The sequence below is a fragment of the Cyprinodon tularosa genome, unplaced genomic scaffold (genome assembly GCF_016077235.1).
Source record: "Cyprinodon tularosa strain WSP-4 unplaced genomic scaffold, ASM1607723v1 ctg107, whole genome shotgun sequence".
Classification (NCBI taxonomy): domain Eukaryota; kingdom Metazoa; phylum Chordata; class Actinopteri; order Cyprinodontiformes; family Cyprinodontidae; genus Cyprinodon; species Cyprinodon tularosa.
The window spans coordinates 2,505,576-2,525,126 of NW_024037860.1; the positions used below are offsets into that span (position 1 = coordinate 2,505,576).

Consider the following 19,551-nt stretch of genomic DNA (forward strand, 5'->3'; position numbering starts at 1 on the left):
ATGCCCCAGTTCACAGAAAACAAACTAAAAGGCCCACTGTAAAAACATTTAGCTCCAGAAATAGGCTGGCAATTGTCACCATAACAATATATGCTCAGCTGTTTGACAATAGCTGACAGGAGTCAGACTGTAGTATGTGAACACATTTTTAATGCAGTTTTTATTTATTTATCTTTTCTATTGATCAAATTTTAGGGCCAGTAATAAGGTAAAAAATCCCAGCTCTGTCTATCCAACAACAGTCAATAACTAATTTTATGAACACTTCAGTAAGCTGAATATATTGAATTTAAGTCCATAAAGTTGATGTTTAAGATTTATTTTATACATTGTTATGGTTTTGGTTCTGTTTAAGTTTTCTTTTGAGTTTCAAGTTTCCCTTTGATCCATGTTTCTTTTTTTTCTAGTTTTATTGATTTAATTCTTATTTTGTGGTGTTTTCTGGATGTATTTGAGTTCTTAGGTATTTCTTGATTGCCCTCTGTTGCCCTCTTGTTGGTCTCCTTTTCCCTAGCTCCTTTCTAGTCTCCTCTGTTCACACCTGCTCCCAATCTGCTCATTAGTCCTGTCTTTGTTCTGTCTCCTATATATACTCTCCCTGTTCAGTTCCTCAGTGCTGGTTCCTCGTCTTTTCCTGGCTTCTCACATATGTTTTCCCCAATGTTTCCAAGGTTCTGTTTTTGTTTTTTTCCTGTATTTGTTATGTTGGATTTTTGGATACCTGCCTCAGTTGCCAGTGAGTACTTCATTAAATTGCCTCCTCACCTCTGCATTTGGGTCCTGAAAACCTCAACCCAACCGTGACATACATTCTATTTAAAATAACAAATCTTTATAACTAATAAGCAAATATATGGATTACTTGCTCAAAAACCCTAACAGCCAAGGGTGCATTTCAGGGAAAAGGACTTCAATAAACCTTTCTGCAGCTTCTCTACTATTACTCACCCATTACCCAATCTAGACAGTGTCTTGCTCATGGCCTTAATCAAATAGATTAGAAAAGAATCATAAAAGAGTAAATCACGATAATCTAATAAGAATGAACATGATTCAAACGGAGGTAAAACGTTTTAAAAAATGAAACGGGGTTCATTTAAAAACAAGAAGAGAAGTTAATTACTTGATTGCAACAATCACATTGATTTATGTGTTTTACAGAAACCTGGCCTACAAGACGATTATGTTAGCATAAATAAGGCAAATGCCTCTGGTTATTTAAATTTTCATGTGCCCAGAAATTCAGGATGAGGAGGGGGGAGTTGTCTTCTGCCTTGATTCACTTTGGACGCCTGAGTAGTTACCAACTTTGCATTTTTTAAACACCACAGCATGCCTGCTGACCATGCTTTCCGATGGTCACCTCCAGCAGGATGATTTACTTTGCTGCAGCGCTATAATAAATCATATTGAATATCAGAATGAGCTTGTTGTCATCAAATCGCCTTCTCAGCCATCAGATCTCAATTTAAGACATACACCTTTGGGATGTGGAAAGTGATAGATTCACTTTATGGAGCTGACAGATTTGCAGCAACAGATAGAATCAATGAACCAAGATCTCTGTTTCCAACACTTTATTGATTTAAACAAATAATAAGGACTTTTTAAAAGCAAAAATAGGGCAAACCTGGTATTAGCAAGATATAGGGTGGATGGTGATGGGTCTATTTGGCACATGAATACCACACATTGTGTATAAATATTATAATATTATAAATTATAGATTTACATATAAATTTATATTATAAATATATTTTACATCCCTTAGAGATAGGGTGAGGAGCTCGGTCATTCGGGAGAGGCTCAGTGTAGAGCCGGTTCTCCTCCACAACGAGAGGAGTCAGTTGAGGTGGCTCGGACAACTTCTTCGGATACCCCCTGGAAGCCTCCCCTGGGAGGTGTTCCAGGCAAGTCCCACCAGGAGGAGGCCCAGGGGACGACCCAGGACACGCTGGAGAGACTATGTCTCTCGACTGGCCTGGGAGCGCCTAGGGCTTCCCCCAACAGAGCTGGAGGAGGTGTCTGCGGAGAGGGATGTCTGGGAGTCTCTGCTTAGTCTGCTGCCCCCGCGATCCGATTCCGGATAAAGCGGGAGACGACGAGTACGAGTACGAGTATATTTTACAGTGATGACATAAGACACAGAGATTAGAAGAAAAATTTGCCCACTTTTAATTGGTTTGAGTGGCTCTAAAAGCCAGGCTGTCTGACCTATTTCCTTAGTTATTCACTTAATTAGCTGAATATTTGGTGGCACTCATACAAATATAGTATTTCCTTTATTCAAAAGTATCCATTGGTCATTACAATTAGAAAGCAACACTTTCTGATTTGAGGCATATCGGACAATCGACATATTTCATGACTTTGCTCACATACAAAAATCTTGCAGTTTCTGCAATTTCAACAATGAAAAATAAATAATTGTATAACACATGCTTGCCTGTTTGTACATGTTATAAAAGAATATCATATGGTTCTCTATGAATACAGTTTCCCACTTCAATCTGGCTGTGAATCCTCAAAGCTCATATTTTAGTCTAACATTACAGTAAGATATTTATAATATTCAATGGCTTTTTGATGTATCTTAAGTGAAACAAACCATTATAAAAGTAGCCAGCTGTGCAGCTTAATAATGAGCTGTTCACCCTATAAATCTTATAAGCCTCGAAAAATGGCTCTTTAATGCAGTTTTACTTTTTCTGCCCTCTTTGAAGAATGTTAAACACCCCCTTTGAATGCTTGGCCTTCACTGAGGCAAACATGAAATATATTTCTCAAAAACAGTACCCTAAAGGATTTATGGTTGATTTTTTTTATTTTTTTTGCAGATCCTTTTGAGTATCCTTTTCTTTCAAAAAAAACCTAAAGCAGGGGGAAGCTATTGCAAAAACCTTTCCTGTAATTATTGATAAAGGGTACTTACTCAACAAATTGCTGTACTTCCTTTGAATGTCAGATACCTCTTTATTTGTCCATTATTTCGGTTTAGTTTTACCTCTTTTTGTTTTGAAAAAAATTTTTTTATTCACTTTCAAATTTATGTTATTTTTTATTTGTGTGTTTGCATTAAGATGGTCTAGTTAAAAAAAAAAAAAAAAAAAAAAAAAAAAAAAAGCATTTTCTTGTTGGCTACAGTTATTTAAACGCCAAAATAGCACAGTATTGCTCTCTGACTGTTATGTGCATCTGCTCCTATTCTGACACCCAACGTTTCTGTTCTCATCCTATTGGACTATGATGAAAATATGAGTGCTTACAGCTTTACTGAGATCTGCTCAACAGGTATAGCAGGGAGACAAAGATTAGGAAGGGTCAGGTCAGAATAATTCATGTGCTCCATAGCCCACGAGTGCAGCATTGTGCTTGCGGTGCTTTACCTTCCAGCAGACAGAATAAAAACAATTGGCTGAGCAACATGCAGACAAGAGAGCACACACATCTCAGCAGCTATTTATCTGTCTATATTAGATGGTAAACAATCTCAGTTTATTCTTGTGGTTCAGAGGTCAGACATGGCAGCACATTTGTTTGCAATACAAACAGATGGAAATAATCTCTACTTTCTGGCTTCAAGAAACAGTAAAAGGAAAAAAAAAATATTATGCTAATTAGCAATAGCCATTTCTTTCTAGGCAAGGCAGAGGGGGAAATGGAGTCACTTAAAGGTACACTATGCAACGGGTGTTGATTTTCCAGCGAGGCTCCCCCCAGAGGCCGAAAGTAAAAGTGCACTGTCGTAAATATGCACAGCTGTTCTCCTGGTTTCTCCGTCAAGCCAGGCGCAGTTGTTTTGAGCTTAGCTGACAGGCGAACGCAACGCATCTGACGCGCGTGACGCGCCGCAAACGCGCTGCTGCTCGAGATGGAAAAATGTGATTTTTGCTGCTCAACGCGCCGCGTCAACCAATCAGAGAAGCTGATCTGGGAGCAGGCAGGGAGAGAGACACAGTGCTGATGATCAGAGCGCTATGATCACTCCTCTTAAACAGTTTATTGACGCCTAAATTAACTTAAAATGCAGAAATCTGCCGGCAGAATATGTTTGCTTTTATTATCCTGCTGCCTGCAGTTTGGATTAGTTAGATGAAAAACACCTACCAGCTGCCGCCGTGAACCGCGAGGAGGCGACCTGGCCAGAGGCTGCTGATGAAGGGATTCCTACTGTCGGCGCACCGCTGGTATGTGGGGGTCTGAGCGGCTCCGACAGAAAAAATATTGTAAGGCAGGATGATAATCTGAATGAACTGACTGCACTGATTACCTTTTCAGGTGTATTTTCTCACTTAAAAACATATGAAAACTACTTTATTCCCACTGATCACAGCAAATATAGCTGCAAGGCAGAGAAAGGATAGTGAAGCTCCGCCCAACGCGCGTCAGACACACTTTTGCACCGCAGCCAGAGCAGCAAACTGCTTCAGCCGCGCGTCAGAACTAACTGGTACAAGCAGTAAAAATGAAGCAGCAGACGCGATTTTGCTGCTTTTGCTGCGTCCGGTGTGAAAGCAACACTGCACAAAGATCGCCACGGTGCTAGCAACGAGCATGCTTTTAACTGGGGGGTGTAGCAGTTCTCGCCGTAAAGCAAGACCGACTCTCGCGAGACTTTTGAGCCTGTGGGTGCGGGTCGGTGCTCCTGCAATTGCAAGTGCGGTATTTCCCCCACAGACCACCAGGGTGGCCGAGAATACCTTTGTTCAACCTGAAATGACTCATTTAATCATCCAAAACGTAATGGAACACATTAATTAACTGAAAAATGTTGCATAGTGTGCCTTTAATGCTGAGGTGAAAAAATTTTGTAATAAAACCAAAAAAAAATAAAAAATAAAGAACATTTCAACACACCAAGAGTTAGTAGTTTTCATCAATCTTTCTTAAACTTTCTCTGATTGAGGTGGAAGCCTTGTCGTTTACTATTTTCATCAACTTTTCTTCAAGGGTTGGCATCACAGCTTTTTCTCTACGGCAAGATTCTTTATAATCCAGAAAATCATTTAATTATCCCTAAACATCCTTTCAATTGACTTGGTACGAAAAGTGTCCACAACATCAACAGAAAGGGGTGCATTTATTGAAGATGTAATGACAGCCATCTCACCGGTGCCTTTTCCTGACATGCAGCCCTATATCATCAATGACTGTAAATGTGAATATTTTTTTCAGGCAGTCAATCTCACTGGAATGGCTCCAAACAACAGTTGCAGTATCATCACCTTGCCCAATGCAGATTAGAGATTTATCAATGAATATGACTTTCATCCAGTCATCCACAGTCTATATATGCCTTTCCGTAGCCCACTGTAATATTGATTTCTGATGTTTAAGTGTTAATGATGGCTTTCTGTATTTAAAACCCCTTTTCTTTAAGTGGTTTCTAACGATTAAGTTACAAAAATTGACTCCACATTTCTTCTACTTCTTTTGTTCTGCATTCTCTGTTTTCAAGACATATTGCTTTAAGTTTTCTGTCCTGACGTTTTCTAGTCTTTTTTTAGCTCATCATGTTTGTACTTTGTCCACATTTTTGCCACAGCTGAATGTCAACAACCAGCATCTTTTGCAACATTTTGTGGTGACTTACCTTCTTTTAGAAGTTTGATAATCCTCTCCTTTGTTTCTACTTTCATGTTTTAGCCATAATTCCTATCAGTCTATCTGCAACAACTCACTTCTTTTCAACCATAATCTAATACAGGTGTTAGTTTTAGGAATGAAGATATCCAAGGTGATTCTGAATTTCTTCCCCTTAACTGAGCTACAAAAGTGACTTTTCTAAATTGCTTTAGTTTTTCTTATGGCTAGAAAGCTGCCAATCAGAATGACTGTAGTGTTGTGCCATGTTTGTTACAGTATCTGCTTTTCTGAATACAATTAAACCACTTAAGGACCTTCCTCCAAGAATGGTGAATCCATAATTTTTACCATAGTTTGTATGGTGAAAATGGGGTAAAAGCTAAAATAACTTTTTCCTTATTTGTATTTCTTTTAAAATACTGATACATTTAAATGCAAATGACTCTATCACAAGGCTGCAGGTAACATCCCATATTAACCATAACCTTGAAATGTGGCCATATTTCCAGGTTGCAAAACATTCATTTTGAAGCTGAGAGCTTTGCTTTTGTTCACACATGTTTGTTTTTCATGAAATCCATTTTGTTTTTTTTTTATTTTGTTCAGTGTTATTTTACTATGCCAGATTTTGATCCCTTGTTTTCCGATTTCCGCCTTCTAGGCCCCCCTCCCACTAAATCTTTGATAAAAAAAAATTTCAGGTTTAACTTGCCACCTCAGAACAAATATTTCTGTGTTTCTCCTAGTCTGTGCAAGATCTTGGTATTTTTTAATGTCATTCAAAGTGACAAGCCATGACTTAGCCGGTCATGGTTTGGTTTGCTTTTGCCTTCCTGCATCTAAATTCCTTTATCAGAACCCAAACCTGTTTTCCAGTTTCCTGACATATTGTTCTTTCAAATTATTTTAATAAAACTATCTCTATGGAATCCAAAGTTAAAATGGGTAAATGACCTTAAACATAAGTCATCAACTTTCATCAGAATTTTCCAGAAACTGACAAACACAGATATCAGCAGTTTTATAGTGGAGGCAGTCAGAAACTTAATGGAAATACATTATATCAACCTTTCTAAAATGAAAAAGAAGGTCAGGAATCAATGAAATAATGATGTTAAAAGGAACCATATCATCGATAACAACTTTTTTCCCTACCAAACTATTCCTCTTTATGTCCACTTTCAGATATGCCAGTCTATGCAGTCTCAGTGAGATCCTATTAAGTATTGCAGACACATATAACTTTTTCAATACATCTGGGTTTGCAATAGATTGTTCATAACTCCAACTGTTATTACGTATTCTGTTTGCATGCACTGTGGCATTAATTTCCCCCTCAGTGCAGAGTCAGTGAAAATAATGAGAATACTACACGAGCCAACTTGATTTAGCAAGGAAATAAGTTCATCTTTGTTGGTTCAATATGCAATTGTATACGCAGTTTCAATATTCAAGGAAACAAAATCACAGTGAGAGAATTCCTATGTGGCCAATTCCTCAAAAATCCCTACATTGCAAATGCTGTCTGGATACCAGGCCAGCCATATGTGAAAAGATCTTTTTCATTCTGGTATCCACATTTTTAAAAAATCATTTCTGCCTCTATAAAGTTTTTCTAGCAGAACAAAACTTGTTTATTGTTTTACCAAGTGACACATTTTTAAAATGACAAGTTTTTAATAGTTATTTTTGTGAAAATAAGGCCTCAAAGTAATAAAACCATTTGATTGCTTTCATAGTATAACAGACGTTGGGTTATTTCACAAGAATGAAGTCAATAGTGATTTATCTTTACATGTTTTGGTCTAAAGTTAATTGCAGACTAACCAGTATTTAAATAACTTTTTTGAACATCTTAAGTGCAAATAGAAAATGAATATAATTCTTTTTTTTTCAGTTGGGGTAAAACATGAACTAAGTGATCCTCCACAGCATTAGTTCATGCAAAAAGACCCAAGACAGAGGAAGCAGTGGTTTACAATATTTAAACACTGATAAAAGGAAAAGAATATCATGTGCAAAGACCTTAATATTACATTTAAGATAACTCTTGGAACTGTTCAAATGTTACAACCAGACACAGATCAAAGAATTGCAGCTTTCTGGAAAGTTATCATTTTAAGTTGCAAGGATTTTCCATCATAATGTTCAAACATTTTAAGATCTTATCTGGTTTAACCTTATAGAGCACAGAGTGTTTTCCAGCTTGGTGGTGCACAGAGAAGTGCAACATAATCATGACTGGAGGAGCTGTTGAAGGACAAAAATATGCGAAGGACAGATGCATAATCATATTGAGGTGTTTACTGAGAGCATAAATAATCGTTCAGCTACTCAGGAAAACATTAAAGGTACAGGAACACGTTGGCACAGAAGTCGTGCTGCCATCCAGAACAGGCAGGCTGGAATAAGGGTCTGGCATGGAAAGTAAAACTACTTGACATGCTTATAACTGCTGGACAAGTGGCAGAGGACTCAGGTGTGCTGACTGACGGAATATATTTGCAGTTGTGTGGAGAACAACACTGGTGGAACTGAGGGGAAATGTACCTGAATTGCTAGAGGAAAAAAATGTAAAATAGAAAGCAATCAAAGTGAGCTAAAGAGAAAACATTAAATGTCACAGACCAGATACATGTTTTGCTACACGAAGCCAGCAACCTGACTGACAGCACAGTCCACACTTTTACCTTACTGGCACAAAACAAAGAAAACTAAAATGATCACAAAAGCATAGGTAATCAAGGCCTTAAATAACCTTAAAGCCCTCCGTCTGTTAACTGTCAGATCAACAGTGCAACCTTTATGACATGAACTCTGCAGAATATCCACAGATTTCTTCATCTGGCCCAAAATGTCATTGTCAATTAGGACATCAATATTCCAGCCAGAGGTTGGCACCAATACAGCACATACAAAAAACCAAGAGCTTGAGCAGAGAAAGAAAAACACTTGTTTTAAAAAATAAGCTGAGGAGAGATCTGCCTTTCATCATGTTTTTGAAAAAAAATATGTCAGACAAAAATTGGATTTATGTACTGGCAAGTAAACACTTACTGTAGAGCTCAGTTTTTCTTCCTCCAGTTCTTGATATAAAAAACACTACAACAGACTATGAGGCCTGCAGTGATGAAAGAAAAAATTGAGGTAGAGTTTTTTTTCTCTCTTCCTCCCCAAGCCAGTAAATTTAAAATGTCTAACGTAAAGTCGACAAATAATATTGAGAATAAAGTTTAACTAACTTTATAAAGCTCAATTTTAGGAGACTTAGGCTTAAAAATCTCGCCAAACAGCCTGTGGTCGAGATGTCTGTTATTCACGGCCACTGACGTTAGTACTAACTTTATTCTTGTAATCTTCAAGTCTTCAACTTTTTTTTTTCAGCTTGACTTTATTCTTAATACTATATTTCAATTTTATCTTCAACATTTCGACTTTTTTCCTCGCTTTGGCCACAATACTCTTGTAAAAAACACATTGAAGAGGTTATATTGAAAACTTTAATCAAAGATTAAAACCATCGGCTCAACTGACCTACATACAGTATAGTTGCAACATTTTCTTATGCTACAGCAAGGATCCAGTCCAGTCTTTAAAAGCTCCTCCTCTGCAACCTTTAGGTATATCCTAGCCCCAACACAATGAATCAAATGAGTGACTATAGTCTCTTTACCATTGAAATTAACGGGTTAAGGAGGGTTTTTCAAACACGGGTTGACCCGCTATCAATCGGCATGTGGTTCCCTTCCCATTGGCCACAAAAAATAGATCTGATCCCGTGCTGGCATGCTTTTTCTTTTGTCCCCAACATCAGCAAGTATGGGGATGTAATGACGCCTGGTTAGCATTGATGATGTCATGAGTGCGACAGACATCAGCAAAGGAAACAATTGAGAGCAACATGTAAGGAAGCCCGGGCACAGTATTGGTACTTTATTGAATCCCGCTTAACAGTGCAGCGCCATGTTTTATCCAATGTAAGCAAAGTCAGCTTATTAGATCACACGCGACTGGTGCGATGTTGTGATGTACGTTTGTTGTGCTGAATCATATCAGGTAAATTATCGCGTCAGCCTGGGTCTAATGTTCCCAATCAGAGCTGAGATGTGTGAAGGCAATTTTAAGCAGGGTCTCTGCCAAGTCATTTGACGCAGCTGGTCGAAGGTCAGGGCGCCGTTCCCGTTTTCCCTAGAAGGTAATTGTTTGCGGGTTTAAACATGTTTTTGTGGTCAGTGAGAAAGGGATATAACTCTGGTAAGGCCTAATGAGCCCTTTATTTGATTCAGATTTTCTGTTTTTGTCACTAAGGGCTTTATTTTTCTTGCTTCAGTAGAATACTGTCTTTACAACAGGGGTGAAAGAATGCCAGCACACACTTCGCTCAGATAACCAGCAGTAAACAGACTGAATGAAGAAGGAAGAAAGGTATTTTCATTCTCTCACAAACACAAATGCATACAACACAGCAGTCAAAACAACCTTCTGTTGAAACAACTGTGTTATTTTACATTAATTTAATCCTAGACAATATGAGAATAAAATTCACAACTTAGAGTGCCCAACATAAATATTGTATTGTATAAACATTGTAGAGGCATTTACACTATGGTGTTTATTCACTGAGTTTTTTTGCCTCTGTTGAATTTGCAGTGCAGAAAAAGGAATATCATCCATTGTCACTGGCTGCATTATTATAAGTCCTCCATTGTTTATGCAAAATCCCAGCAGATTAAAAGTCTCTTGTGCTACAAATTTTTTTTTGCATGGTCTTTCCACCAGAGTTTCAATTTCCCAATTTAAAACCACCCTCTTTTGGTGTCATTAATTCAGTGTTGAGTCCCTCATTGCATGCTTAAAATATAGCTATTATCCAGCCATGTTTAAATAAATCCACCCATTACGATGTATAGTAGCATTGATAAATAAGACATACATAATAACTTTTACTTATGTTGTAACTCATTTTTGTTCTACCTGCCCTTTTAGTTTTTTTGTATTTGTTTTTTTTTTTTTTGTATGTGGCTGAATGTTTACTTGGTGTACCCAATGAGGCGCAACAATTTAATCCATACACAGACCTTTCAGTTAACAGTATGCTATAATTTATGTATCTCCAGAGGTTTGGTAAGATTTCCCATCTACATGTCAATGTTCTGAGTGAAACTGTCTCACAATGGTGTGATGCGTGTCATGTGGCTGGAGACAACACAATGTGTGACCAAAACTGTTCTATTCCCGATATTTGTATTGTCACGAGTGGTCAGAATCAGAATAAAATGTATTGCAAAGTAGGTTTACGTTTAAAAGGAATTTTACTGGTGTTGATGGTGCAGAGATATATATATATATTGTAAGGCAATTTAGGCTGTTATGATCATAAAAGACTGTTGTTCTGTTTCGTTTTGATTTCTCCGAGCCTAGTGTTAAGTCAGTAAATGCAACACGGTCGTCTAGTTACCTTATCATCGCGAGAGCTTTCGTTGTTATGATTCTGGTTGTAAGGCACTCAATGCTCACTGTACGGACACTGCTAAAACGCTGTCTGTGCCAGAGCTAGAGGCCAAAACAGCAGTGTATAAACCATCAGCTGTGTCTGTAACTCACCTGTTGCCGGAGGAAGTAAAGTTCAGTTCAAGAAGATTCCTTGTCGTGTGCTTCATCAGAACATCCACGCCACCGGAAGGTAAAGCACGGCAACTGGTGTCAGAAGTGGGATCTTCTTAAAACTTCTGTGTTAATCCAAAAAGAAAAGAAAAAAACGGCATCCTGAACTAATAAGTCAAGTTACGCTACAGAAAGAAAGAAGAAAAAAAAATAAAGAAAAAAAAACCGTTGTGAAGTTGCTGAAGCGCAGCCGCGGACAACTTCCGGTGCGGTCCTTCAAAATAAGAGCGTAACCTGAAGTACACGGAAAAACGTTAAAAAATTAACTAAAAAATGACAGAAGAATTACAAGGCGCTACATCAGCCCCTGGGGAGGCAGAAACAGCCCCTAAATGGTTACAAGCTGTCTTGGAAAATCAAAATCAACAAACAAGAAACCTTCAAATGATGCTGGCCCCTGTTCTTTCACACATTACAGGACAATCAGCTGCACAACAACCCACACCATCACCTATTCCTGCTCATGGGGGGGTGAATATAATCCCAATGCAGACAAGAGAAAGGCATGCACCTGAGCCAAGTGTCTCTTTTGATATGACTACTAGACCAAGGGATAATGCGTCTTTTGCAGCTGAACTGGAGGTCATAAATCAAAGATCTCGAAGCACAGGGCCGTCAAGGCGGACTATAGCTTCTGAACCTGACACTAGACACAGGGAGATAAGAGACTCTGAGGTTGAAGCCCAAAACATACCTGTTTACCATGATGATAGGAGGCAAAATATTTCTACAGCCCATTACCATACATTGCCAGAACCCCAGAGACCTAAACTAGCTACTTTTGATGGAAATGAGGATTGGGATTCATTTTTGATGCCGTTTGAACGTCAAGCCAGGAAGTATGGATGGAGTGCTGTAGAGCGAGTGGACAGACTACATGAGTGTTTAAGAGGAGCTGCAGTGCGGTACGTCTGCTCATTACCAGAACGCATAAGGGAAGATTATGTTCTGCTGGTGGAGCAACTCGCTCAACGTTTTGGGAAAAAAGACCCCCCAACCACCATAAGGAGGAAACTTGGAGAACTCAGACAAGGACGGGAAACATCAGCTGAGTTTGCAGAGGAGGTGAGACGCCTGGTCACACTTGCTTATTCAGGAGTAGACCTCCAATTACAGGATCAGTTAGCAACTGATGCTTTCCTCAAAGGCTTACGAAATCAAAAGGTGGCCTATGAAGTTATGAATCGTGATCCAAGTTCCCTTGTTGAGGCCCAAAAGTTGGTGGAGGCCCATGAGCATAACTTCAAAGCTACCGTAGGCTGCGACACTGAGATAAAAAACAGAGCAAGACGCATCTCGTGGGTTGACGAAGAAGACAAGTGTGAAGACACAGCTACAGTGTCACGCAGGGTCCAGACTCCCCAGTATGTTACATCTGACCAATTTGCTGCATTAGTGGAACAAGTTAAGACTCTTGTTAACACGGTTGGAAATCTGAAGCTGCAGGTTGAAAGTCTCCAGCCTGGCAACACAAGAGCCCAAAAGCCAAAAGCAGCCCAGAGCTTTGTACCAGAAAGAAAGCAAAGTTACCAACAGGTGCAAAACAACAGAGGGCGCTCACAAACACCAAGCCCAAATCGTGGAGCAGCCGGTCCATGTTTTAAATGTGGAGAGACAGGACATTTCAGAAAGGACTGTGGTAGGCCACCCAGCCCTGAGGCATGTAATTATAATGAAATGCCTACAGACCACATGCTGCAGTCAGATGGAGCCCCTATCACAAATCCACAATTACAAGAACGGCAGATTGGCTGCACCAAGAAGAGAGGTGAGAGTTTACAAGTTCCTCTGATCATAAATGGCATTTCAACACAAGCAGTGGCAGACACAGGAGCTCAAACAACTGTGATATCGGAATAAGGTGGTGTGTAGATTACCACAGTCTAAATAGTTTGACTGTCAAGGATGCTTATCCGCTACCCCAGATTGAGGAATGTCTTGATGTTGTTGGGGGAGCTACCATGTTCTCCACACTTGACCTCCAGTCTGGTTACTGGCAGGTTGCAGTAGACAAAAACGATCGTGAAAAGACAGCCTTCATCACAAAATGGGGCCTTTATGAATACACCCGAATGCCATTTGGACTCTGTAATGCTCCGAGTACTTTTCAAAGGGCAATGGAGTTTGTCCTTAGAGGCCTTCAATGGGAAACCCTCCTTATTTACCTGGATGATGTCATTGTTGTTGGAAACGGAGTGGACCAAAGCTTAGATCGTCTCGAGCAGGTTTTTCAAAGGTTTCAGAGCCATGGGCTTAAGCTAAAGCCATCAAAATGTCACCTGGTTCAAGAAGAAGTCCTGTTTCTCGGCCATATTGTGAGTGGAGAAGGAATCAGACCGAATCCAGCTCCTGTCAAAGATGTACAGGTGTGGAAATCCCCTGAAAATCTGCAAGAGTTACAGGCGTTCCTGGGGCTATGCAACTACTATCGCAAATTTGTCCCAAATTTTGCAGAACTGACAAACCCCCTTCATCATCTTCTGAAAAAGGAGAGTGAGTTTGTATGGACAGAGGTACATCAGGCTGCTTTTACTAAGCTCAAGGAGAGACTGACCACTGCACCTGTGCTGGGATATCCCCATCCTGATGGCAAGTTCATTCTCGATACTGATGCCTCCAACAACAGTGTCGGTGCTGTCCTGTCACAGGTCCAGTGGGGAGAAGAGAGAGTTTTGGCCTATGCCAGCTGTCAGCTTACGCCAGCTCAACAAAGGTACTGTGTCACACGTCGTGAATTACTCGCTGTTGTGCGTTTCACACGTCAGTTCCGCCACTATCTTCTAGGAAGAAAGTTCCTACTTCGGACCGACCATGGCAGTCTCACCTGGCTCTTTCGGTTCAAGTGCCCTGAAGGACAGCTAGCTCGCTGGCTTGAAGAATTGAGCCAGTATGACTTCCACATTGAGCATCGAGCTGGTAAGCAGCACGCTACTGCAGATACCATGTCAAGGCTGCCAAAAGAAAATATGGAAAAATGTGACTGTTACCAAGCAGGGGTGAATCTGGCAGATCTGCCATGCAGAGGGTGCAAGTACTGCCAGAGAATTCATGAGCGGTGGGAAAATTTTGAAGAAGACATGGATGATGTTGAGCCACTAGCTGTGCGTTGCATAGAGCCTCAAAGCTTTATAAATTGCAATGGTACTCAGTCAGTGGAGGGTCAGCCATCTGCACCCTTCTCAGAGAGCCCAGAGATCAACTGGCTAGAATCGCTTAGCCCTGAGCAACTTGCTACACTCCAGAAAGCAGATCCTGTCCTCGCCATCCTTTATACATGGAAGGAAACAGGGACGCTCCCCAGCAGAGATGAGGTGATGCTTGAAAGTCCTGCAGTGAGAAAATTCTGGCTTTGTTGGCCCCAAGTTACACTGAGAAAAGGAGTCCTCTATTACTCCTGGGAGAAAATTGGGAACCAGTGCCCAACTTTGCTGCTATTAGTTCCAACAACTATGCAGAAAGAAGTCATACAGTCATGCCATAACCCTCCATACTCTGGTCACTTGGGTGAAGCCAAAACTCTGGAGCGCGTGCGCCAGAGTTATCATTGGTATGGCATGGGTGGAGATGTTCACCTTTTTGTTAAAATGTGCCCACACTGCAGTGCATGCAAATCTATGGGACCGAAGAAAAGAGCAAAACTGCAGAGTTACCAGGTTGAAGCACCACTGGCTCGTTTGCACCTTGATAATCTTGGACCATTTCCTGTGTCAAACTCTGGCAACAAGTATATTCTTGTCATTATTGACCAGTTCACAAGATGGGTTGAAGCCTTTCCTATTCCTGACCAAGGTGCGGAAACGACTGCAAAGAAACTTGTCTATGACTTCATTGCCAGGTTTGGGGCCCCCCTAGAACTACACACAGATCAAGGGCGTAATTTTGAAAGTTCGCTATTTCGAAATGTGTGTAAGCTCCTGCAAATAACCAAGACCAGAACTACACCTTGCCATCCGTCCTCTAATGGGCAGGTTGAACGGTTCAATAGGACCTTGCTGCAGATGCTTCGATGTTATGTGGACGAAAACCAGAGGAACTGGGATGAACAGTTGCCCCTGCTGACTGCGGCCTGCCGTAGTTCATGACACATGGTAACAGGATTCACACCGAACAGACTCATGCTTGGAAGGGAGGTCCACCAGCCACACGATATCCAGTGTGGTACTGCAAGACTCAAATCAAATGCAATGGAAGTTGTAGATTATATCTATCATCTTGAAGAAAGCTTAAAGGAAACACAAAGCCTGGCAAGAAGTCATCTTCGCACTGCACAAGAACGACAGAAAAAGGTGTATGACCTTCGAGCAAACGAGCACACCTACAGTATCGGAGATCTAGTGTTCGTCAAAGACGACACAAAAAAGAAGGGACTTAGCCCAAAGCTTCAAGCGTAATGGAGGGGTCCCCTGATTGTGGCAGCACACTGTGGTCCTGTACTGTATGAGATCCAAGGTCCCAAGCACAGGACAATAATGCATCGTGAGAGTCTCAAGCCCTATGACAGCGAGGTGATACCAGTTTGGGTTTCACGTCAAAGGAGTAAAATACTGCAACAGTGCCAGGATCAAGACCATCTAAATGCGGAGGATGTTCCTTTGGCGCCAGTGCTACCACTGCCAGGCGATCCGGACAAGGCATCGCAGGATGAAGGTTCAGGTCAGACTGTTCAACCCAAGGGACCAGCGTACCACCAGGGAGGCAGACGAGGTGATGAAGAATCTTCGGAAAAGACTTTTAAAACATTGAGTGGTCGCATAGTCAATCGACCAGAGAGATTCAGACACTAGTAGAAGTTATACTGAGCTAAATGTTATGGTTAAAACTTAAATGTTAAAACTAAAAGTAACCAGGGGATTGGTTAGTTTTATCGCCCCAACGTATTTGTTTTTTTCGTAATTTTGGACTCATTTCTGTTTACCAGAGTTGTTTCTTTACCTTAAAGATACTGCAGGGACTCAGTAGTCTTGAAAAGGGGGGGTAGTGTAAGGCAATTTAGGCTGTTATGATCATAAAAGACTGTTATTCTGTTTCGTTTTGATTTCTCCGAGCCTAGTGTTAAGTCAGTAAATGCAACAAGGTCGTCTAGTTAACCTTATCATCGCGAGAGCTTTCATTGTTATGATTCTGGTTGTAAGGCACTCAATGCTCACTGTACGGACACTGCTAAAACGCTGTGCCAGAGCTAGAGGCCAAAACAACGCAGTGTATAAACCATCAGCTGTGTCTGTAACTCACCTGTTGCCGGAGAAAGTAAAGTTCAGTTCAAGAAGATTCCTTGTCGTGTGCTTCATCAGAACATCCACGCCACCGGAAGGTAAAGCACGACAATATATATATATATATATATATATATATATATATATATATATATATATATATATATATATATATATATATATATATATATACAGAATGTATAGCTATATACAATATACACACTAGAGTGTGATTCTAGGTGGTGTCTATAAAGATGTGAAATTCACCCAATAGTTAAATTTTGCTGTGTGAACAAGCCTATGTGAGAACATAACCCCTCCCCAAAAAGTGTGACCAAAGGTGTCCATGCCAGGAGACCAGAGGGACTAGGCTAAATGTGGGAATGAGCAGACTAGAGAAAGCGGCTACTAGCTCAGCCTAGCCTAGCCTTATTAAATACTGTAGAGTTAGCAGAGTGACGCTGGTAATTACGCCACAGGTCTTTAAATGTTTGAGATTATTTTCAATGCTCTTGGCACCAGAGTTCTAGAGCGACTTTGTGGACCCATAGCACTTTGAACCCCTTGCTCTAAGGTAGGGGTAGACAGCGTTGGTCCCAGAGTTCTAGTAGCGTTTGCATCCATTTCTTTTTTACAAAACAACTGCAACAAATGAGTGGTTAATGGCCAGGGCTCTGCTAAATTTACCCACATCCCAAGGAGGTAATTTGTCCTTTTTTTTCAGGTGTGTTGGAGCAGGGATGCATGCAAAAGTTGCAGGACAGTGGCACTCAAGAACAGATGTTGTCTGCTTTAAGGCATTGACTTAGCAATTTCCAAATCCAGTGCTACTCTGGAGGTAGAGTACAAGATAAATCAATACAGAGGCGTGTTTCTAAGTGAGTTGTACTGATAGCTGAATTGGTAGTTATTAGGGATGGGACGGTTTATGAAAACCGTCCGAACCGTTAGGTTCGCGTGTGTTGCGTTCTCATAGGCGACGCATGTACACTCCAGAGCAGAAGGTGGCGGTACTGCGACCAAAGCAAACCACCAGTAGTAAACAAGAAGAAGAAGAAGCAAAGCAGCGTAGTCGGGTGTAGCAGGGAAAAAAATCAGTTGTTGTGGAGAATTGTGCGGGTATGGCGAGTGGGAAAGAACAGGAGTTGGAAGACGCGCCAGCAGCACTTTATAGGTCTGCTGTATTGGACCGCTTTGCATTTAGAGTGACCTACGATGACGGCGGAAAGAAAGTTGTGGATAAAAGTGCAAGCATTGTGCAACACGTTTTGTTTAGGCTAACAGCAACATGACAAACATGTCATGCTAACCCCGAAATCCCACATACTCCATCAGCGCTCTGTTCCGCCCCGCTGCGCTCCAGACCGCCTGCACAAAGCAAAGCCTACAGCCTCCGCTGTGGCTCCCGTCCGCTCCGCTCTGAGTTCCTTGGAGATGGTAGAGAGCATGCGCGAGATGATTAAATTCAAAGCAGCAAAACATGTGGAAATGATCCAGGGTTTCCGCGGATCATTTAAAATAATTACAATCCATTATTTTGGCGGATTTTTTCATTAATTTCATAAATCTTTATGGGATTTCGGTGTAACAATCAACATATACCGAACCGAACCGAAAACCGTGACCACGAAACCGTGAATCGAACCGAACCATGGATTTTGTGAACTGTTCCACCCCTAGTAGTTATGATGATGAAAGCCTGTACCATCATGTACTGTGTAAGCCAATATGAAATTATCCACAATTTAACCACCTATGTTACATTCCCAATAAAGACAATAAACACGATTTGAGCAGCAAAGAGACATCTGCTGCTTCATTTCAGATGCTTATACACACTAAGGTCAGGCGTGCCTCAAGATCATTTTTTATGCTTCCAGAACTGCATCAAAGAAAGTGTGTACAGATGCATCTGATGCTTATGCTGCTTCTGTGTTCAGTAACAGAGTGGCTATGCTATATTTGCTGTGATAAGTGGATACAATATTTTTTCAATGAGAAAATGCACCTCAAAAAAATCTTCTGTGCAGTCAGTTCATCAAGATTAGGATCCCGTCTTAAAATATTATTTCGCTGTCAGAAGCAGTCAGACCCCCACATACCGGCGGCAGCGCTGTCACTAAGAATCCCCAGCAGCAGCTGCCTCAGGCCGGGTCACCTCTTGGGGGTTTTCCCCTACTGTTTGTGGCAGCTGGAGGTAGATGTTAGTGTTATCCTGGTATGTGTTACAAAGTGCAGGCAAGAGAATAATAAAAGATCACATGATTTGCTGGCAGGTTTAGGCGTTAATAAAAAGTTTCACGGGAGTGATCAAAGCACTCTGCATGAGCAACGCTATCTCCATGTCCCTGCCAGCTCCCAGATCAGCTTCTCTGATTGCTTGATATGGTGTGTCAAGCAGCAAAAGTAAAAAATTTTTTCGACTCTAGCATCTGCTGCTTATGAAGAGCATAGCGCGCTCGAGACGCACTGCAGGACCTTTTGATGCACCTTGATGTGCGTCAACCATAGACTTTCCATGTAAAACAGCTGTTACTGCTGCTGAAATATAGAAATAATATTCACAGTTACATTAAAATGGAAGCGATTTAACCTGGTTTATACAAATTTAAATGTAGAAAAAAAGCCAACTTTGGGGCGAGTTTCCCTTTAGAAATTAGCTCTATCAAGGTGAAGTTGAGTAAGCTCACTTTGACAGGGATATCTGTAAAAGAGCACAGTGGTTGATTACTTCTATGGAAGATGGACCAGCCATTCAACCAGTAATACTAGACGTTTATGTCACTCTATGAAAAGCAAAACAGCAAAAGGTTTTAATATAAGCTTGAAATCTGTTCCATTTTCTAACATAAGTCATTTAATTAGAATCAAATATCAATCAGTGTATTTCTTTGTATAAATTGTATTTATTGTTTTTTACCAACTGTAATAATCCAACATTTGATTTTACCACCATTTGTTTTAATTATTGCATAAACAAAAGCTGTTGGGTAAGTTATCCATCCATTTGTGTGTACCTGTTGAGCAGATAGTAACTGACATTTGTTTTTAAACAATGAGGATCCCGTCCTTTTTTTTTCAGTTTTTT

General features: G+C 40.6%; 1 protein-coding gene across 1 annotated transcript; it reads left to right on the plus strand.

Annotated features, from left to right (window-relative positions):
- The first annotated feature begins 12,063 nt into the window (after positions 1-12,063).
- LOC119786541 lies at positions 12,064-15,993 on the plus strand. The gene is made up of 4 exons (XM_038289986.1): positions 12,064-12,614; positions 12,691-12,889; positions 13,023-14,582; positions 15,853-15,993. Exons 1-4 carry the CDS (start codon positions 12,064-12,066, stop codon positions 15,991-15,993), a joined length of 2,451 nt encoding a protein of 816 aa, XP_038145914.1.
- The last annotated feature ends 3,558 nt before the right edge of the window (positions 15,994-19,551 follow it).